Genomic DNA, 23,691 nt, shown 5'->3' with positions numbered 1-23,691 from the left:
CGGAAACATTAAGAAAGATGAAAATTAGACAAGAAATACTCAACACTATGAAGGAAAAAAATGAGCTACTTTGGTCATATACTAAGAAATAAAAAACCTGATGTGATTGGTTATATAAGGAAAAGTATTAAGTATTGGTTTTAAAAGAAAGAATACGTAGCAACTCAATTAATTAATCACTAATAATCTTTTAATTAACTCTAAATACATATTATAACTATTTACAGATTAGGTAGAAGACGAATCTGAGTCTTGAGGGGAGTCTAACAAAGAAAAAGAGAATGAATATTTAAGCTCAGATGAGGAGTTTGAAGAAGAAGTACAAGACACAGAATTAATTTAGTCTATAGTTTAATACTTTTCTACCTATATATTTATAATAATACATTTGTTTTTTTTTTCTATCATATTTGCAAAATCTACAGTGATGAGCGCGCTAATAACCGGCAAAACAGCTCAAAAGATGGAAAACCTAATACACCTCGAAACAAAAAGAGATGAAACTCTTTTTGTTTTGCAATGTGTTATGTTTTCAACCTTTTGAGCTATTTTGCCGGTTATTAGCTTGCTCATCACTGTATTGTATAGTACGTATTATTTTCCTTTAATTAAGAAAAAGTTACAACAACATGGTTATCGCTAGGTCACGTGATTTTTCCCGAGCGAACGGACTCGCTCAGTTAGAACAGAGGACGCAAACAGCTATCGGTATACGCTCTTTCTCACACTGGTGCTTACCTATAGCGCTTTTCATTTATATGCACCCGTAATTTGTTTGATCACATGGCAGTTGGAAAATTTCACCAAAAAAAACCTGTCTTTTTTAGAATATTTATTTTTAATATTAAAAAATACCCTGTCAAAATAACAATTGCACCTCCCTGCCCGGAAGGAGTGTACATAGCTATGCATGTATAGTTGTATATTTTATACTCGTTAATAGTATGTACAGATTCAGATGAAATCTTGTGAAGTTCAGATGCATCCCCTGAAAATAATCCTGGGACGCCCATGCAAGTATCTTGCAGAGTTAAAATCGCCCTCAAATCGCCTGGTCTGTTTATTTTCTTTATATTTGAATATTTAAATTTACTTTAAAGTCACGTCAATGGTATTTTTTGTAATATCAATTTTTGCCCTTTTTTTAACTTTGGGGGGGATTTTTGGGGAAAATAACCGCTACCCTCCAGCCAGACCGGCATTTTTGTATTAGGCTATCATAGAAAAGTCACCTGAAAAATTTTCAGGTTGCCTAAAATACCTACTCAAAAATGTCTCACAGCTCTTATACTATAAGTTAGAGGTAATTAAATGTACTTATATTTTTTCTGCGACTATTCAAATCTAAGTATTCAAGCTTAAATAACGGGAAAGAGATGCATTTTATGTAACACTTATTAAATACTTGTCAAAGTACTTAAAAATACCTATCAAATGAGCTCCAGAAAAAGTTGATAGCATCAAAATTTATACTTCAAAAATTTTTCCAAAAAAAAGTTTTTTTTTAATACCTCTGTTAATTTTTATGATATCAGGCACATCCAACTATTTGAAAGGTAATTTCAAGAGCTATAAAACTGTATTACATTTAATCTTTCAAATACTTTATTTTTTTAGGATAATAGTAAAGGGCTCGTGTTACATTGTTCTCGTAGTAAAATTTAGGCTTAAAAGTTTCTACATTCGTTATTTTCATTCAAAACACAAGACATCAAAAGACAAGTACAATTTTTGCTAATAAAAAAACTCAAATTTCGTTATCTATCATTTTTTACGTGTATCGAGTATTGTTGGAGTTATTATTTTAAATATGATTTAAAAAAATCAAAATCTTTCAAATTTTCGTAAATCATTTGCTTTTGATAATAACTCCAACAATACTCGATACACGTAAAAAATTATAGATAACGAAATTTGAATTTTTTTTATTAGCAAAGATTTTACTTGTTTTTGATTTCTGTATGAATCAAAATAACGAAGATATAAACGTTGAAGCGTAAATTTTACTACGAGAACAATGTAACAGGAGCCCTTTACTATTATCCTAAAAAAATAAAGTATTTGAAAGATTAAATTTAATACAGTTTTATAGCTCTTGAAATTACCTTTCAAATAGTTGGATGTGCCTGATATCAAAAAAATTAACAAAGTTATTAAAAAAAAACATTTTTTTGGAAAAATTTTTGGAGTATAAATTTTGATGCTATCAACTTTTTCTGGAGCTCGTTTGATAGGTATTTCTAAGTACTTTGACAAGTATTTAGTAAGTGTTACATAATATGCATCTCTTTCCCGTTATTTAAGCTTGAATCCTTAGATTTGAATAGTCACAGAAAAAATATACATTTAATTACCTATAACTTACTTTAAATTAACATTATTTTTAAGTAAGCAATTTATTATATTTTTATTAGCTTCAATTTTAGTGATAAAAACTTTTTTGTAAAAACTTACAGTTTTTGAGTTATTTGTGAAAAATCGCTTTAAAGCATGCATTTTCTTTCACAAAAATTTAAATATTTGATCCTTAATAACTCAAAAAGTATTGATTTATTTTAATAACATTATATAACAAATTTTGCTTAGAATTTGTCCCTCTCTCTATTTGGGGCGTTATTTTTAATAAAGTAATTTTAACCCCCGAGAAGGGGTGACATACCCTAGGCTAAAACTGCAAGTTATTATTGTTAATTTTGTTTCTTGAGGTATCCTCAATCCGCTCACCAATTTTCGTGAAAATGAATGGAGATTTACCGAAATCGAAGGTCATAGTTGATTTTTACCTTCAGTGACTGCACTATAGAAAGAAAATTGCAATTCAATAATTGAGATGCGTATATTTTGCGATCTCATAAATTATTAAACGATATGTAGTCGCCAAATAATTAATTTAAATTATTTTAATTACAACTCTCTCTTAAGCCGGGAATATGAGATGGTTTCCTTGCGAAGGGGTTGTAGCTCAATAGTCGAAATGCGCGTGATTTAAGAGTTTATTTTTAGAATGTAAGCTATACGAATTAAACTACTATTCACTTTTTTGTAAAAACTTACAGTTTTTGAGTGATTTACGAAAAACCGCTTCAAAACGTGCATTTTTTTCACGAATAATTAAAATCTTTGATCTTTAATAACTTAAAAAGCATTGACTTATTTTAATAACTTTATATAACAAAAAATGTTGTTCATAATTTGTCCTTCTATTCATTTTTACAGTTATTTTTTATAAAATAATTTTCACCTCCGAGAAGGGGCGGTATCCACCCTCAGGGTAAAGGCGCAAGGTGGCACCATGTCACCTTTGTTTCTTGAGGTATCCTATAACCACTGACCAATTTTCGTGAAAATCGATGAAGGTTCACCGAAATTGAAGGTAATCGTTGATTTTTACCTTCAGTGACTGCACTATACAAAATAAATTGCAATTTACTGATCTAAATGCGCGTAATTTGTGATCTCATAAATTATTAAATGATATGTAGTCGCCAAATTATTAATTTAATGCATTTTAAGTACAACTCTCTCTTAAGCCGGGAAGATGGGGTAGTTTTCTTGCGAAGGGGTTGTAGCTCAATAATCGAAATGCACGTGATTTAATAGTGTATTCTTAGAATATAAAAGCCATAGGAATTATATCCGCAATACGACATATTTTAAGTTTTCTCAGCATTTTTCTCTTAAGTAAAATAATTAAAGGGTTGTTTGGGGGTGAAGGGGATGAGCTCAAAAATCGAAACTATATTATTTCAAGAGCTCATAAACACTCAGCCCCCACTAAAATATTAAATTCCTGCTCAGTGAAACGAGCTCAAAATTTTTAATTTGCGGAATATGAGAGCTCATAAATAGCTCATAAATCAGGGCTATTTGTTTTTTAATTTTTGCAAGTGGGGTGGGAGGGGGCAGCTCAACACGGGTGAAAAAAAAGTAAGTCCGTGGTAATATACATTTTAGTGACATGACATTTTAGTTAAATCTGACAGTTGTCAAATTTTATTTGCAATTTGGCATAAAAACAAATCAATTCTGTTTATTGCATTTATAAAATGGTATTTTCTTTGATTTGTATAGTCTTATAAATTGTACAGATTATATTCGTAGATATATTATATAATTCGAAAATAATTTTTATTTCGATTATAGCGCCATATATTGAAAACTAGAATAAATTTTATAAATGTCACCGACGAAATGTAATCACCGACGTGCGTTTTTTTCAGTCACATGCAATTTAAAGCGTTAGAAAGAAAACGAAAAACTGTGATGCACTGAAAGATCCTTATGAGAAAAAGCATGTACCGGGTGTCCCAATAAGAATGGCTCTCGGCTATATCTCAGGAACCGTTTATAGTAGAGCTTTGAAATAAAAAATTTTATAACAAAAGTTGCCTCAGGAAAAGCCTGGAAATTATTTTCATAATTGTGGGACCACCGCTAGAGGGCGTAATTGAATATCAAAAATTAAAAAATCTAAATTTTACAAAATTTTCCTAATGAAGGGGCACTGGAAATCCGATCGTCGTATTCTTCATAAAATTCTACGCATATTTGATTTGACAAGTTTAGGTCTACCTTTGGAAATAAGAGGTGGGGGTGAGTGGGAACCTTGTTATGAAAAACTGGCTGTGAGTCCGGTTCTGCTTAATCAAATTTTGCAAACTTGGTCTTGTTGAAGATAGATCTTTTTCATCAATGTAAAAGTTATGATTTCGAACCAACTTACTGAGTAATATGCCAGCTAGAAGGCGGTATTTAATTTTTTTCAGAAATCTAGTGTTCCTTGGAAAATATTAAATACAAACATGCATTTTTAATACCATATTACAAAATTAGACAAAATTAGCAACAGAATAGCGAAAACCGCATGTTAATACCTTTTTTCTATCTCGAGATATCTTACAAAACGTGTAAATTTAAAAACATAACTGTTACTGTCACCGGTAAACGAACTAATTCATTAAAAGTAGTGTGCTATGGAAACAACAAAGAAACATTTTCCAGCTGTCAACGTATATTAGGTCTTTTCAACGCTTCTCATTTGTTTCGAGCCTCGTTCATATCTCGTATATTAATATTATACACGGATTATACGGCATATGACAGAGGCTCGAAACAAATGAGAAGCGTTGAAAAGCCCTATTACAAAGAAATAAAAACAACTATTTAGTGATGACATAAACGTTCAAATTTTTGCCCATCATTTTCGTTGCAAACATTTACTCTTTCAAGAGTAGATTGAACAGCAGTCTCAATTTCTGCTCTCGATATGCTTTGAATGGCGTTTAGTATTCTCTGGATAATGTATTCTAGAGTAGTGTATGATGGGCAACAATTTGAATATTTAGGTCGTCACTAAGTAGTTCTTTTTGTTCTGTGTTATATTTAATTTTAATAGTATTGTTTCTCTTTATATTGTTGTTTTAATGAATTATATTTTTATACGTTGACATCCGGAAAATGTTATTTTGTTTTTTTCCACAGCACACTACTTTTCATTAACTTAGTTTACCGGTGGTAGTAACAGTTATGTATAAAATTTACACGTTTCTCGAGATATCTTAAGATAGAAAAAAGGTATCGACATGCGGTTTTCGCTATTCTATTGCTAATTTAATCTAATTTTATAAAGTATGATTAAAAATGCATACTTGTATTTAATATTTTTCAAAGAAAACTAGATTTCTGAAAAAAGTTAAATAACGCCTCCCGGCTGGCTTATTACTTATTAGGATGATTCAAAATTATCACGCTTACATTGAAGAAAAAGATCTGTCTTCAACAAGACCCAGTTTTCAAAATTTGATTTAGCAGAACCGGACTTACAGCCATTTTTTCATAACAAGGTTCCCACTCACCCCCACCTCTTATTTGCAAAGGTAGAGTTAAACTTGTTAAATCAAATATGCGCAGAATTTGATGAAGAATACAATAATCGGATTTCCAGTGCTCCTTCATTAGGAAAATTTTGTAAAATTTAGATTTTTTTATTTTTGATATTCAATTACGCCCTCTAGCGGTGGACCCACAATTATGAAAATAATTTCCAGGCTTTTCCTGAGGCAAATTTTGTTATAAATTTTTTTATTTCAAAGCTCTACTATAAACGGTTCCTGAGATATGGCCGAGAGCCATTCTTATTGGGACCCCCGGTACCTACATGTTGTGTCCTTCAAAAAGATTCCATCAAAACTTTAATAGCATTTGCTCTATTTTAGGTAAACCTTTGTTGATTGAAGATATAGATGTTGATCTAGACCCTGTTCTCGATAATGTACTAGAGAAAAACTTTATCAAGTCTGGGTCTATAGAGAAAGTCATAGTTGGTGACAAAGAATGTGACGTTTTGAAAGGATTTATGCTTTATATTACTACAAAACTTCCAAATCCACCATATTCTCCAGAAATCAGCGCAAAAACATCTATCATTGATTTTACTGTAACGATGTTGGGTAAGTTGTCAAAGGATGCCATTCTATTTAATAATACAATAAATTCCACAAGGAAAAGAAATAATTTTTCTTATAGCTGGCTGTATACCATGAATCACAAAAATTTAATGAAAAATCCTTTGTAAAAGTTATAAACATTTATTTAAATCCCTTTATGGGCTACATCGCAGAACGTTTTCGATATTTAAAAATATCATCATCAGTGTTTAGAACTGGTTGATAACAAGCTGAACCACTAAAGAAATACCAGGGTACGAACCATTTAAATGGTATAAAAATTTGTTATATTAGCATATTTGCTTAAAATTCCATAGGATGGATAACATTTATAACGAATTAGGCCCTTGGGCACAGCATGACTCCCCTGTCACGTGTGTTGCTAAACAGGTAGATATGTCTCTCTGTGAAATCGTTCTGTGATTTAGCCTTTAAAGGGATTTTAATAAATTTTAAACCTTTCATAAAGGATTTTTCATTATATTTTTTAATACAACAAATATTCTAGAACATTTTTTACATTTCTAAAAAGTTTTTAAATTGAAATTAATTAATTTCTTAGGTTTGGAAGATCAGCTGCTTGGTCGAGTAATCCTCATGGAAAAATCTGATCTAGAAGCTGAGCGAGTAGCACTTTTCGAATCAGTAATGCAAAATCAAAGACGTATGAAAGAACTGGAAACAAACTTGCTGAGCAGACTTAACTCAACCCAAGGATCTTTGGTTGATGATGAAGAGTTGATTAACGTTCTACAAGTAACGAAAACTACCGCCGAAGAAGTTACTCAGAAATTGACCGTTTCGGTGACGACGGAGAAGAAAATCAACATCGCGAGGGAAGAATTTAGAGCAGTCGCAGCAAGAGGATCTATTTTGTATTTTCTTATCGGTATGCATTATCCTAATAAAAAACTAAATTTTTCCTTTTTGTTTTAATATGAGTCATTTTTTTTTCAGTGGAAATGAGCAATGTAAATGTAATGTATCAAAACTCTTTAAAACAATTTTTGATATTGTTCGACAATTCGATTACAAAGTCTGAAAAAAGTAATATTACTTCAGACAGGATCAATATTATTTTAAAATATTTAACTCATGAGGTAAGTCGTTTAAACTGACCATTCCTTAGAGCTTTTTATAGTCATATCTTAATCATTTTGGTTTGTAACACTTCTAGTTGTCTAGTTTCATTATGTTTGAGCAATTAAACAATTAGTGATGGATATTAGTTGAATCTCCGATACATCAGGATTAATTTGAATATAAAGCAGGATTCTTTACGAAAGCGGTACTGCAAAGTCTCATACACAGAGTGGAGTACGTTCTGAAACATCGATAACTTTTCCTATGGAGCAATCACAGTGCCACTCGTCTAAAAGGAATAGACAAAACAAGCTGCAGATGCATAGACTGCATGCTGAGGAACCGTACGATATATTTAACGTTACTGGGTGATACGACTATAGAATATTATCTTCCTGCTTTTGAAATTTGTCTGGAATCTATGTTTCTAACTGATGTAGACAGAATAGACTTTAAATTTAGGGATTAACTTAAGTCCTCATAAGTTCAAAATTATAAAATTGACCAGAAGAAGAAATTTAAAAAGACTAGTTCCTATAAACTCGAATGATATTGAGACGAATTTGGATTTATAATATAGTAAAAAATCAACAATAACATATATGCATCAGTAGTATGCTGGTCAAAAGTGTACCAAAAAAGTACCATTCTAAGCAAGGTGAAAAGACTTGGTTGCACTGAAATCATAGAAGCTCTTAGGGGAATCCTACAGCAGCTATGGAATCCACGTGTACATCGTATAATAGAAAGGCGAGAATGAGATATTATAGACTGCGAGAAAACCTGAGCAATGTAATGTTTAGATCAGTGCATGGTTATGCCTGGTATACTTTTTCTTCTTCAAATGTCATATACGCGACGAAAACCGGCAATCATCATAGCTATTCAGACTTTAAACGCGGCTGCTCTGAACTCTGATCAGTACCATTCTCTCAGGTTGCGGAGCCATGGCATTCTAAGTCTCCTATTCTTATTTTTCCTTATATATTTCCATGCGTAATCAGTAGGAGCAAGCTCTATCTCTTTCCACGTGTAATACATCCGAAAATTTCTATGTTCTTGTTTTAATTGTATTTAAAATTTCCATTTCTTTATTCATCCTACTCAGAACATCTTTGTTTGTGACGTGTTCTGCCCACGATATTTTCACAATTCTTCCATACACCCACAACTCGAATGATTTCAGTTTTTTCATTGATGTCGCCTTTAAAAGTTCATGCTTCCATTTCGTAAAACAAAGCCGAGAGAACGTAGAAGCTCACCAACCTAACACTTAGCTCCAACTTTAAATTTCTTTTGCAGAATATTCTTCTCATTTTGTTGAAATTTGCTCTATATCTATTTTATTCTGATTTTGATTTTCTGGACGTAATCATTTGTGGAGTTAATCATTATTATGAGGTATGCACATTTTTTCACTAGTTCGATATCACTTCAATTTAATAGAAGATTCTCGTTATTTCTTTGAGTTTGCGATATTCTCATAATGTGGTATGCTTTATCATATTCCGCTATTCTGGTCAAGATTCTCTGAAGGTGAATATTTTCAGCTGAGATGTCATCAACATCTAATGTTGTTAATGGGAGCTACTTTATTCCAGCTATTTCACCCTAGAGAGCCTTTTTCAGGATCTCTTCCGAGTAACAATTAAAAAGAAGTGGTGACAATACTCACCTCTGTCTCACCCCATTTTTAATTTAAATTTTATCTGAGAGCTGTTCGATAACACGTACTTTTTCAAGCTGCTTATAGTATAAATTTGGGACAGGTTGTATATTAGTGCACCCTATGTAACCTACATCTGATTTTTATAATTGTGCGTCACAGTGTTGCCATACTTTTTGAAGATATTCTCCTTTAGCGGCGAATCGATTGAGGGTAAAATTTGATTGATCCGCGCGCATGCGCACACCGACAGTATGGTATTAGTTGTTATACGGGCTCTGATTGGGTGTTGAAATTTTGAAATGATCTGTCAATAATTGTTCAATATGGAGGTTATCGGTAAACAAAAATATTGTATAATATTAGTTTTTATTGATGTGTGGACAGAAATAAAATCAAATTTATAATTATAGTGACTTTTTAAATAGTTTTGAAAAGCCGCAGGTACGTAATTCTAAATGTTTCAGTTGGAAATACCTAATAGTTTCAATACCTATCTATTTGGAAAATGTAAACAAAATAATGTAGTTACCTATTAGTAGGCAATGCTTTAATTTACATAATCTGATTACGAACAAACTTTCTACAAATCTTCATCTCATATATCGTTTTCTTACTCTATATTTTGTTGTATTTTATTTCGACAAAAATCAAACTAATAATTTTATTAAATTCATATAAATTTATGGTGTAAACGTTTAGTTTGTGTATATTCCCACATGACGTATACGAGAGTTTGGTGCAGTTTGACATGGCGTCAACTTTCGTACGGCGCGGTAGACGTGAAGTGGGTTCAAGCCCCAAGCAAGTTATTATTTTTTTATTTTTTTTATGGATTTTATGATTGTAAGTATATTATTATATAATTTTTGAAGATATTCTTCTTTTTTGAAAGTGGTAGATAAGAAAGTTAGTTTGATTTTTAAATAAAATAAGTACAAATAACCTTTTAAGTATATTTACTTCGTTTAAATTACCTATTATGTAATAGAAGAATATCTTCTTACGTGCGTACAAAGTACACACACATTCTTTTTTAATTGAAGTTATACTTCTTTACGATCGAGAGTGAAATTTTATAATGCCGGGCGCATGCGCACACAGACAGTATCTAGTTCTTTGCTAATCTTTAAGATATGTATGTATCAGCGCTGTCAGAACAAATAAGTCATTAAAAAGATATATTAGTGTTTTTAGTAAATGTATTATTTATTATAATTTTTGTGTCTTTGGATTTGCCTTCCTCGGGAATAAGATTTTTTATAATAATAGTAAGTACCTATATTTAAAGTATTTTTGGTCTATTACTTGGTTTATCAAATTTGTCAGTATGCATGAGAAATCTTGTAACCTGTCAAAGCAAAGGTAATATAGCTCTGTGGTCGAGCGTGTGAGCGGAGATCGAAATGTCGCGGGTTCAAATCCCTGGCGATTCATATTCTTTTTTTTTATTTTTTTTATTGTTGGTATCGTTTTAATAATTTTTTTTTAAAGTGGTAGGTAAGAAAGTTAGTTTAATATTTAAATCAAATACAAATAACCTGTTAAGTATATTTATTTCTTTGAAATTATATAATAGAAATATAACTTCTTACGTGCGTACAAAGCACACATTCTTTTTTTCTCTTGCATAATTTCAATCAATGTTAAATGTACCTACAAGAATAATAGAATAATTTTATAAGAACGTTTAAATTGAACCCAATTTTGAAAAAATGTGAAAACTTTTGAATTATCCACGTCCGTCTGTCTGTCTGTCCGTAAACCCAACACCTCCGTCATTATACCAGGTGGAATGACAAATGAGTGTCAAATAAAAGCTTATAATCCAAGGCTGGTACTAAAGGTGAGAAATTTGACCTAGGCTGTCTGTCCGTCCGACCGCGAATTTAACTCCTCCTTTATTATACCAGGTAGAATCTCACGGACAGACGCACAGACAGCCTAGGTCAAATGTCTCATCTTTAGTACCATCCTTGGAATATAAGCTCTCATTCGACACCTCATTTGTTATTCTACCTGGCATAGTGACGGTATAGTTATATTCGCGGTAGGACGGACAGACGGCCTAGGTTAAATTTCTCACCTTTGGTACCATCCTTGGATTATAAGATTTCATTTGACACCTCATTTGTCATTCTACCTAGTATAATGACTGAGGAGTTGAGTTTACAGACAGACAGACAGACGAACGGACGGACAGATGGAAGTGGATAATTAAACGTTTTCACATTTTTTCAAAATTGGTGAAAACAACAACATAAAACACTTTAATTAATTGGTGTTTCAAAAAACTATTTTTTAAATGTAACTTTATGTAATGTGATAGTATGAAAAAATACAAGACATGGCAACGGTGTTACATGTCAAGCTCGGATCCCATGCCAAAATACGCATACAAATATTAGGGTGCACTAATATACAAGCTGTCCTAAATTTGATATGATCTGGTATATAATCTTGGCACACACATAGGTGAAAAACAACAGATAGGTCGGAAGTAGGAATGTTCAGTAGTGGTGGAAATATAAACATTTTTGTGTTACTAAGAGAATTTATCTCTGTAGGTATTACAGGCAAAGACTTATGCAAAATTGCACTGTTCAAGAAAAAAATGTGCTAAAGTGCGCATTAGGTTTGGGAATGCCGAGAAGAACTTGACGGATTGGTGAAACTTGACAGTTTCACTCTAGTATGGGTGCCAGGTTATTGGAGAATGCATGTTAATGATATATGCTGGCCAATATAATTTTTAAATTGAATCTCACCAAGGTAAATGTTCACTGTTCTAGCAACATAAAGACGTGCATTAGCACCAATATGTCTTATCCGATGTGGCTTGCAAGTGGCAAAGCATGATCTCCTAAAATGTTTTCAATGTACATGTCAGTTGGCATTCGCTTAATCACCTCCACGTGTACGGTATGTCCTTTCAAAGCAATACCGCTCCGTAGCAATATGCCACCACCACCAAAACTAACGCTCTGTATGAGGTAACTGATATACTGTTCACCAACTCTTTTGTAGACGAAGTTTTGTCAATCTTGCCTCTAAATGATGAACGGTAAGCCAGATGTAACAGAGCCTTAATTTTGGTGGTGGCGACATAGTGCTATGGAGTGGTATTTCTTGGAAAGAAGATACCGAACTTGTGGAGGTTATTGCGTGAATGATAGCTAATATTGTACATTAAGAAAATTTTAGAAGATCGTGTTTTGCCATTTGCCAGCGGATAACAAATTCGTGTTAATGCACCGTAACTGAGGTCTTCATGTCGGTAGAATACTGAATACTTACCTTGATAATATTCAATTAAAAAATTATATTGGCCACCGTATAGCCAATATCAAATTTAAATCCGATTGTACCATTTATATGATACTTTAAAACATCGCATTCGGAAAAGAAATCCTATTTCTCTGAAAATGGGGGCAGCACAAAAAATTTCATTTCATACGCTAATTTCAAAATATGCAATAATTTTGTCCGTAAGAGATTATATTTAGGTTTAGAGGATAAGACCAAATAAGGTGAGGGCTATATTATTATTATTATTGGTAATTAAGAAGAAAATTCTAGGAACTAAACTTGACAACTTGACAATAATTAATAGAGACGGTTTTCCACGGGATACTGTTTTATTTAACTTTTAAATAATAATGATATTTTTAACGAATACAGGGTGATTGATTAGTGGGGTAAATCTCAATAGATCCGCTATAGTAATAGATAGCAATAAAAGTTAATAAAAAAAATTTTAGCCACCTTTGAGCTTCATATTACAAAATTAGTTACAATGTTACAGGGTGTTCGATAATACAGTGGCAGACCAAACTTATGTTTTTTTTTTTTTCAATGGGTCACCCTATATTTTATTTTAAATTCGAAATCCTGTTCACATCTCCATCACAAAAATATAAAAATTTGTTATGTTATACAGGGTATTTACAAAGCTATAACCAATTTTATATGAAAATCGTAACAAGTTCAACTCCCTGTATAAATAAAAATAAGCAAAATAGCAATGGTTTATTAATGCCATATTTTTACGCATTGTCAAAATTTTCAGGAATGATCGATATTGCTAATTTTCTTTATATCAAATACAGGGTGAGTCAAAATGCAAGTACATTATTTTCTCAGTAATTTTAAATGGAACACCCTGTATTTTTAATGTTGTTCTGAAGCTATTTCCTTGTGGCATTTTTATAATTACGTATTTTTTTTGGGAAATAAGCCACAATTTTACTAAAAAATGAATTTACTAACGTTTCGAAGCCCAAATCGGGTTTCGTTGTCAAAATACAAAATACTATTAAAATAAAACAAACATGTTGCTAAGTAAAAAAATTCTTCTAATAATTTATTTAATCTGACTCATTTATATTGGCAATTCAGACTTATAGTATACATTTTAAAGTAGAATACTTTAAAATGATATCGCCAATATTTATGAGTTGCGTTCCTGGGACGACTTTACTAAAAGATAGTTCATTCGATTACATGAAATCAATCCCAACTCAAGAATATCCGTCGCAAAAAAATCATAGCATGTGATCTTTCTTTAAAAAGACAACTAAATGCAACGATGACAGTAAAATTCTTGCGTTAGAGATTCCATAGTAAATCACGAGGGAAAACCAGGAAAAAACCTCGTGATACTATCCCGACATCGTAAGTATTTGGTCTTACATTTAATCTACCTTCAAAAAACTAATATCAAATTCTGACTTTAATATGTTTAAATTATAAATAATATTAATATTATATAGATATACAATAAGTAATACTAAAATATAAAATTTGTACTAACTCGATATGTTATTGACTTACTAATCGTGGTATTTTCTTTCTATTGACTTCCTCTTTCAGTATGGGTAACCACATCCTACTGCATTCTACCGAGGAATTTGCGACACAATTGGTTTCATTTAGCATAATTAGAGCCGCTTCTTTGATTTTTTTTCTTTTTACTATCTGATTCTTTCAGGACTATACTTGAATCTCTCCACTGAACTCTATGTTCATTATCCCATTCATTAAAGAATCAGATAGTAAAAAGAGAAAAATCAAAGAAGCGGCTCTAATTATGCTAAATGAAACCAATTGTGTCGCAAATTCCTCGGTAGAATGCAGTAGGATGTGGTTACCCATACTGAAAGAGGAAGTCAATAGAAAGAAAATACCACGATTAGTAAGTCAATAACATATCGAGTTAGTACAAATTTTATATTTTAGTATTACTTATTGTATATCTATATAATATTAATATTATTTATAATTTAAACATATTAAAGTCAGAATTTGATATTAGTTTTTTGAAGGTAGACTAATGTAAGACCAAATACTTACGATGTCGGGATAGTATCACGAGGTTTTTTCCTGGTTTTCCCTCGTGATTTACTATGGAATCTCTAACGCAAGAATTTTACTGTCATCGTTGCATTTAGTTGTCTTTTTAAAGACAGATCACATGCTATGATTTTTTTGCGACGGATATTCTTGAGTTGGGATTGATTTCATGTAATCGAATGAACTATCTTTTAGTAAAGTCGTCCCAGGAACGCAACTCATAAATATTGGCGATATCATTTTAAAGTCTTCTACTTTAAAATGTATAATATAAGTCTGAATTGCCAATATAAATGAGTCAGATTAAATAAATTATTAGAAGAATTTTTTTACTTAGCAACATGTTTGTTTTATTTTAATAGTATTTTTTGTATTTTGACAACGAAACCCGATTTGGGCTTCGAAACGTTAATAAATTCATTTTTTGTAAAATTGTGGCTTATTTCCCATAAAAAATACGTAACCCTGTATTTTATATCACTATTGAAAAGTACCATAAAGTACGGTACCATTCAAAGTACGGTAACTTTAATTTTTAGATAACATTCCCTATGTCTAAATTTATTAGTTTTCGAGATATTTTCATTTTTCAACAGTAGCGTGGTCACCCAAATCACCAGAATTTAATAAACTGGAATGATTTTTTTGGGGTTTCGTTACTAATGAAGTTATAATAAAATACCTCCAATAACACGGGATGAGATGAAAAATATAATACAAAGTGTATTGCTTCGTAGGGTAAGTAGCTCATTCAATGATCGTTTTTAGGCGTACATAAATGTGTTAGGAGGTAATTTTGAACACCTTATTATTAATTTATTAAAAATATTTTCTTAAAAGTAGCGTCTAATTTTTTCAAACATGTTTTTTTGTAAAATGTATTACTGATAAATTATTCGTTCGTATTATTCGTTCTTTATTTGTTACATTGTTACATTGTTATATTTACATACAAAAGTAGTGTTTAATTGTCTTCACAAAATGTTGTATTTTGTGTTTGTGTGTTTATTTGTAAAATTTATTATTAATTTTCTTTTTTCATTTGTTACATTTACATAAAAAAGTAGTTTTTAATTGTTTCAAAAATGATGCATGTTGTGGTTGTGTTTTTTTTTTTTGTAAAATGTATTACTAATAAATTATTTTTATTTCTTTATTTGCTACATTGTTACATTGATTACCGGATTGATAATCAGTAATCGTCAATTGTCAATTTAGTCATGACTTACTTAAAATTCAGATTTTAGATACCTAAAATAATTTGCTCTGAAAAATGAAAATATCCCAAAAACTAATAAATTTGGACATAGGGAAGGTTATATAAAAATTAAAGTACGGTAATGCTACTTTTAAATAATGATATAAAATACAGGGTGTTCCATTTAACATTACTGAGAAAATAATGTACTTGCCTTTTGACTCACCCTGTATTTGATATAAAGAAAATTAGCAATGTCAATAATTCTTGAAAATTTTGACAATAAATAAAAAATATGGCATTAATAAACCATTGCTGTTGTGCTAATTTTTATTTATACAGGGAGTTGAACTTGTTAAAATTTTCATACAAAATTGGTTATAACTTTGTAAATACCCTGTATAACATAACAAACCTTTATATTTTTGTGATGAACAAGTTAACAGGATTTCGAATATAAAATAAAATATAGGTTGTTCCATTAAAAAAAACATAAGTTTGGTCTGCCACTGTGTTATCGAACAATCTGTAAGATTCTAACTAATTTTGTAATGTGAAACTCAAAGCTGGCTACAATTTTTGTTATTAACTTTTATTGCTATCATTACTATAGCGAGTCTATTCAGCTTTACCCCACTAATCAATCACCCTGTATAATATTAAATTTGTCTTTATCCAGCTATTTTATTTTTAAGGTTTGGATTTTTACCCAAAGAAGTTTATACGAACGACACAAAGCTCTGTTTACCCTCATGATGGCTATGAAAATAGATTTGCACGAAGGTACGATAAAGCACGAGGAATTTATGGCTTTTATTAAGGGTGGAGCTTCTCTAGATCTAAATGCAGTTACTCCTAAGCCTTTCAAATGGGTTCTGGATATAACATGGCTGAATCTTGTTGAAATAAACAAGTTGCCGACTTTTTCGGAAATCTTGGTGAAGGTAATGTAAAGTGCAAAGAGTATTTAAAAAAATATTTTTCAATCTGCCTCTTTAAAGTGGATTTTCCAACTAATTAAATGGTTACAGTAATTATAAAATTTAAATGTTCTAGATAGGCTTAAATAAATAAATAAATAAAAATGTTCTAGTGTGGTACTCATTTTACTACTACTTTACAGATTTATTCATAATTCAATAAAATTGTGTTTTGATTAGGAAAGTTTTGGGGTAGTTCTGATTTCTTCCTTTATACAGCGTGTCTACCTAAGTTGGAAACATATGGGAAACTTTTTTGTTATGCATTTTACGAAAAAAAGTTACTCTTTATAAAAAGTTTTCCATGCTCTAAAACCTAAGATTCAATCATCAGATATCAAATTTTCTCAATATTATACGAGGTATGTCAAAAAATATGAACTTCGTTCAAGAGTAAAGTACCTTTATTTCTCTCAATATCAAAAATTCTTATTATGAAAAGTTGTTGGGAAATATAAACTAAGATCAAATATGCAATTACATGGTTCTAATTGGAAAAAAATATTTTCCAAATTTTTCTCAAATTTATTGATACTAACTTCGTTTTTATTTATTACACATACGATAACTCTTTTATTATTACTTTTACGAAAAAAAAGTATTCTTTATAAAAAGCTCTGTATGTCCTAAGGCCGAAGATGCAACCCTCAGATATCACATTTTATTAATTTTATACGAGGTATGTCAAAAAATATGAATTTCACTCAAGAGTAAATTACCTTTATTTTTCACAATATTGAAAACGGTTATTAAAAAAGTTGTTTAGAATTAAAAATTATGTTTCGATATGCAATAACATCCTTATAATTGAAATATTGTGAAATATAAAGGTACTATAATCTTGAGCGAATTTCATATTTTTTGACACACCTCGTATAAAATTAATAAAAGTTGATATATCATGGTTGTGTCTTAGATTTTGGACCATGCAAAGCTTTTTATGAAGAATAACTTTTTTTCATAAAATGAATAATAAACGAGTTATCATATTTTTGTAATAATTAAAAACGATGTTGGGTATCCATAACTTTGAGAATTTTTTTTTCCAATTAGAAGCATGTAATTGCATATTTGATCTTAGTTTTTAATTCCAAACAACTTTTTATCATAAGAATTTTCGATATTGAGAGAAATAAAGATACTTTATCCTTGACCGAAATTCATATTTTTTGACATACCTCGTATAATATTTAAAAAATTTGATATCTGATGATTGAATTTTAAGTTTTGGGGCATGCAGAACTTTTTATAAAGTATAACTTTTTTTCGTAAAATTATTAATAAAAAAGTTTCCCATATGTTTCCAACTTAAGTAGACACGCTGTATATGTATTTTGGGCTGCTGAATACGAATATGAGGTTTGCGGACAAAATTTCGTGACGGAACATTGAAAAAAGCGTAAAATTTCTGCTTTTTCTCGCTTTTTTTGCTTAAATCTCGAAAACTATTAACTTTCAGTAAATTGTCTGTTGACAGAAATTAAAGTACTTAAAATTCTTTACAAATATCAGTATTTACGGTTTTTTTCAGACAAACCGTTTGGTCTAAAATGCAAATTAAATTTGCCAATTTTTAACGGTGTCGGCATAGCCCACTTTTTACATTCCAAAACTTTACTTTTTATTAGAATGCTGTCATTTGATAAATTTCGCCTAGTTTTTTGCACAAATAATAAATGTTAGTTCATATAGTATGTCTCTTGTGACAGCTTCCATGAATCCATTCCATCCTAAGAGGCCGGGAATGTCTCTGCTTCTCCCTTAGAGCCACAGATGGAGCACATATGGAGTCACAGGTTCAGTTGGTGTGAACATTTCCTTCGGATCTGTTATCTTGACTTCTGATAAATCTTGAGGTTTTGTCCTTTTAAAATGAATTAATTGAACGGCTCCCTGACTTCCATAAACTTCAGGTGCGGGTTTCGTTTTTAACCGAGGAATGGATTGGTTAGGAGCTATTGCATGTTTTGGTGCAATACAAGAAATGCCACCTATGACGTGAAAAGTGTGGTGGTCCGTCGATTGTATGTAAGTTAAAATCAGCGTTATCGTACACCTGCTGTGTAAAGCACGGCAGGTCAATTTTCTGCGAACACTGTTCAATGCTGACACTTCCGGGCGAACATCTTCTGTATAGGATGAAAAAAACCACAAAGAGGAAACTACATCAACCTATTTTCTTGAGCCGTATATTTTGTAGAGAAAACGGCCAACCCTGCAAGGAACGGTGAGACGAATTATCTGGGCCTTACTGCCGCTACAAGACTTTGAGCAAGCGCGTTGCTTGTCTGACAGTGTCAACAATCGCAGGCGATCCGAGCCGTGCTTTACACAACACGTGTACGATAACACTGATTTTAACGTACATACAATCGACGGATACCACACTTTTCATGTCATGGGCGGCATTTCTTGTATTGCACCAAAACATGCAGTAGCTCCTAACCAATCCATTCCTCGGTTAAAAACTAAACCCGCGCCTGAGGTTTATGGAAGTCAGGGAGCTGTTTACCTAATACATTTTGAAGGGACAAAACCTCAAGGTTTATTAGAAATGAAGATAACAGATCCGAAGGGAATGTTTACACCAACTGAAACTGTAACTCCATCTGTGCCTGATCTTCTGTGGCTCTAAGGGAAAAGCAGAGACATTCTCGGTACCTATTTTATTATGGAATAGATTCAGGGAAGCTGTGACAAGAGATATACCATATTTATATTATGAACTAACATTTATTATTTGTACAGAAAACTAGGAGAAATTTATCAAATGACAGCATTCTAATAAAAAATAAAGTTTTGGAATGTAAAAAGTGGGTTTTGCCGAGACCGTTAAAAATTGGCAATTTTTAACTTGAACTTTACACCGAACGCTTCGTCTGAAAAAAAAAGTAAATAGTGATATTTGTAGAGAATTTTACGTACTTTAATTGCTGTTAACAGACCATTTACTACAAGTTAACAGTTTCCGAGATTTGAGCAAAAAAGCGGAAAAGCAGAAATTTTACGCTTTTTTCGTGATTTTTTCAATGTTCCATCACGAAATTTTGTCCGCAAACCTCATATTCAGATTCAGCAGCCCAAAATACATATATAATGAAAGAAATCAGAACTACCCCGAAACTTTCTCACTAGGGATCTCGTAGAGTACATTTGACTGAATTATCAGTCAAAATACTGTTTTACTTTTTAGATTGAAACAAATGAAAAAGAATGGCGCATGTGGTATGAAAAAGAAAAACCGGAAGAAGAAGATATTCCTTGTGGATATCAAAAAAGTCTTGACGTTTTCAGAAAGCTGCTACTGATAAGGTCGTGGAGTCCAGATAGAACTCTGTCTCAAGCCAGGAAATACATTATGGGTATAACAATTATAAATATTTAAAGTAAGATAAAATCATCATCATCATTTACTCTACAACTCATGGTGGGTCTTGGCCTGTTCCAGAATCAGCTTCCATTCATTCCTATCCTTCGTCTTGGTTTTCCAATTTCCTACGGTTGCTAATTGTATATTCTCTTTGTTCTGTTGGAAGTCATAATCTGAAACAAAGACGAACTTGAAACTAATAACCAGCGCCCATTACTAAATTTTTTTTTCTCTGATTCTGTTACTAAAACTTATTGGAATACATTTAAATAAAATCACAAAATATATTAATTTTATACAGTTAACAATTCAACGAGTACTACCCTGGACACTTCTTACTCGTCCTTATTTAAATGGTCTAAAACGGGCAGTGTGTATTTAAATTCACATTTACTGTTGTTCGTGTTATTGGCGATGTGAATTTAAATACACATGTTTTTTAGACGGAGCTCACATTTTATCAAACATCTAAATTACGAAACTTTTGACATATTACTAAAGGACAATGCTTACCTTATTCGATTTTATTCACAGAATTAAAATAACTTTACAAATCGCCACAAAAACTAGCGTTATCTTGGGAAAAGTTGGTAAATTGAACCCGGCCAACGGTCGTCACAGAACTAACCTATAAAAAGTTGACAAATTTATTCCCGCCAAATATAAAAATTGCAACAGTGTAGTTACCTGTACAAAGAACAGGGGTGTATAGAAATACACATTACAATATCTACGCAGATTTGGAGGTTAAAACTTTGTAAAAAAAAATCTAAAATAGGTGTGTATTAAGATACACATTCTCAAGTTAAGGGTTAACGGTATCATATACATCACTCATCTGCCCCACCAGACCCTTTTCCTCTGCAGTTGTGTACGGAAAGGTGCTTTGATTGTATAAATTTTAAAATTTCATTTACAGCACCTTCTGCACTTTGGTCTAATCTAATATGCGAATAAATCCCAAACAACTTCCGACAACTTCTGCTTTGGAGTGTAAATTATTTTCGTCGCAAGTTATTTTTACATACCGGAAAATAAAACTAAGCTGATCGTCTTTGGAAATATCTTTGGTGGTATCAAGAATTATTATTGAATAAAAATAACTCTTTTTAATTAAATTAATCACTTTGTTTTTAGTTTCTTAAGCCAGCAAATTGATAACTTCGTTTTGTATTTGAGGGCTCATTAAATTAGTTATTGTTTTTATCGGTTAATTTAGCTAAAACAGGATCATATTTAGCTAGTAAAAGAACCATCGACAAAAATTACCTTTTTGGGATTCACTTTCATCTAAACTACCAACATGTCCACAAATCGCTAAATTGCACCCAGAAAGAGTAGGAGTTATTAGGTACGTCAATTACCCGCTTCATTACTTCCTCCGAAATTCCCTATTTTGATGCTTATTAGGGAAATCTAGAAAGTAGAAGTATTAAGCTTGAAGGCTTTAAGAGGCCCCTCCTAACGTTGGGGCCCCCCGCCTTGCGGGCCCTGCGAGCCTGTTAGCTACGCCACTGACTTTGGACAGGCCCATTTAAATACGAAGGACTTAGCTACACCGACTTGGCGTCGGCTTTCTGACTCGGAAACCAGCGTGCACTATGGTCGCGCCCAGGCCCGACCAGAGGGGGGGGGCAGGGGGGGCAAAATCCCCGGGGCCCGGGGCCCAAGGGGGCCCGGGTCCGGCCGTTAGCAAATTTAAAAAAATTCCTTTTATTAAAATATTTTACAACAGATTGAATTTGCTTGCGGTTTTAATTATGAAATTATTATAAGGAATATTATGCATTTGGAAAAGGCAATATGCAAGAAATTATTTCTTTGCATAAGTTACAATTAATAAAAATATATCGGGAATACATTGCGCGTGGGAGCCCCTGATCGGAAGCTCGCTCTATCGGCCACTGCCACACGATTCGCAGAAGCGCTGACCTTCGCAGAATCTTGTATTCTGGCAGAGATTGTTCGTGAATTTCGCAAAGTGCTTTATTATCTGCCTAATATGTCTGTTATTTTATTTTATGTTCTATCCAATTATTAAAAGCTATAACATAAGTAAGATTATGTAATGAATTTATTTAATTACAAATATATATTGAGCATACTGTACCGGATATAGCTAGATGAAATGATTTAGGCCATTATTAGACTAGGTAACTGGTGGCGCAACTAGTGGGGCAACTGGTGGCGCAACTAGTGGCTCCACCAAATTAAAGCACACAAAATATTACGGGCAACTGGTGGCCGATATGGGCAACTGGTGGCACAACCAGTTACCGTAGTCTAATAGGTCTCATTTACTTAAATGCCCCGTGACGTAATGAGTCACTGGTGGAGCAACTTGGTGGCGTCACCAGTTGCCTAATATAATACTGGCCTTACTTGAAAACTGTTAGTAAATCAAAAATCTCAGATACGTCGCTGAAACCAGCAAAACTTTTGAACAAGCTCGTGTCCCTTAATGTGACAAATCTTTTCCCCAATGTGTGCATTGCTCTTCGCATATTCTGTTGCCTACCAGTATCCGTTGCTCAGGCCGAGAGATCATTTAGTGTTTTGAGCCGAATTAAGAATTGTTTAAGATCTACTATGGGTCAACAACGATTATCTGATTTGGGACTGTTAAGCATAGAGTCGAAACTTGCAAAAACTCTTGATTTCGACCACGTGATCCAAAACTTTGCGGATATGAAAGCAAGAAAAGTTATGTTGTAACTAACAGTTCTATTGTAAATAATTAAAAACAAAGTTTAATTGTTAAAACTGTTTTAATTTTCTTCCTTCCTGTGTCAATAGCATGAGTTTTCATTATTACATATCCCAGTTTATGAGTTATCAGGTTTTTGGGAATTTTCGTTCAACTGGGTTTGGGGGGGGGCGGCCGGGTCTCATCCCCGGGGCCCGGCCTGGCTCTGGGCGGCCCTAGTCGCGCCTTTGGGGTACGTCCAAGATGCACGCTGGTTTTTGGAGTCAGCTCCGAGTCCGTGTGCGAATAATCCTCCGTATTTAAACGGGCCTATTTAAAGTGCCAAAGTACGTGTTAACGAACAGCTGTCAGAGGAAATTGAAATCAGACGTGGGGTGAGACAGGGATGCGTGTTGTCGCCAATTCTTTCTAATGCCTACTCGGAAGAGATCTTGAAAAAAGCTCTTGAGGGTGAAACAGCTAAAATAAATGGAGTTCCCATTAATCACATTAGATATGCGGATGACACTGTCATGTTAGTCGAAAATATTGAGGAGCTTCAAAGGCTAGTGACCAGAATAGCGGAGTTTAAACAAGAATACGGTCTAGCAATGAACGTCAAGAAGACAAGATTTATGAGAATATCGAAAACTCAAAGAAATAACGAGAATCTCTTCATAAACGCAACCAATGTCGAACGAGTAGACCAATTTGCATATAACTCTGGGCTAATTAGCAAAATACAAGGAAAAGTTATTTACCAGCAATTTTATTGCTGAAATCGAATCTTATGATTGTATATATTAATAATATAGGTATGCAAAGTCCGCAGATAGTGTGCTACTTTTTTATAAACAAAATAGCGCCCGAAAATCGTGTTTTTTTCAATTTTTGCTCTAACTCCAAAGAT

At 32.4% G+C, this 23,691-nt stretch overlaps 1 protein-coding gene across 1 annotated transcript in view; it reads left to right on the top strand.

Annotated features, from left to right (window-relative positions):
• Positions 1-23,691, top strand: part of LOC126885269 (dynein axonemal heavy chain 5) — a 356,025-nt gene that overhangs the window by 263,936 nt on the left and 68,398 nt on the right. Inside the window, exons 47-51 of the mRNA XM_050651757.1 lie at positions 6,216-6,449; positions 7,009-7,335; positions 7,404-7,546; positions 16,441-16,689; positions 19,919-20,087. Coding sequence (XP_050507714.1) covers positions 6,216-6,449; positions 7,009-7,335; positions 7,404-7,546; positions 16,441-16,689; positions 19,919-20,087 — 1,122 coding nt within the window. The remainder of the gene's footprint in view (positions 1-6,215; positions 6,450-7,008; positions 7,336-7,403; positions 7,547-16,440; positions 16,690-19,918; positions 20,088-23,691) is intronic.

This window comes from Diabrotica virgifera, chromosome 5, assembly GCF_917563875.1.
Source record: "Diabrotica virgifera virgifera chromosome 5, PGI_DIABVI_V3a".
Lineage (NCBI taxonomy): Eukaryota > Metazoa > Arthropoda > Insecta > Coleoptera > Chrysomelidae > Diabrotica > Diabrotica virgifera.
This window is presented reverse-complemented; position numbering and strand designations above follow the sequence as displayed.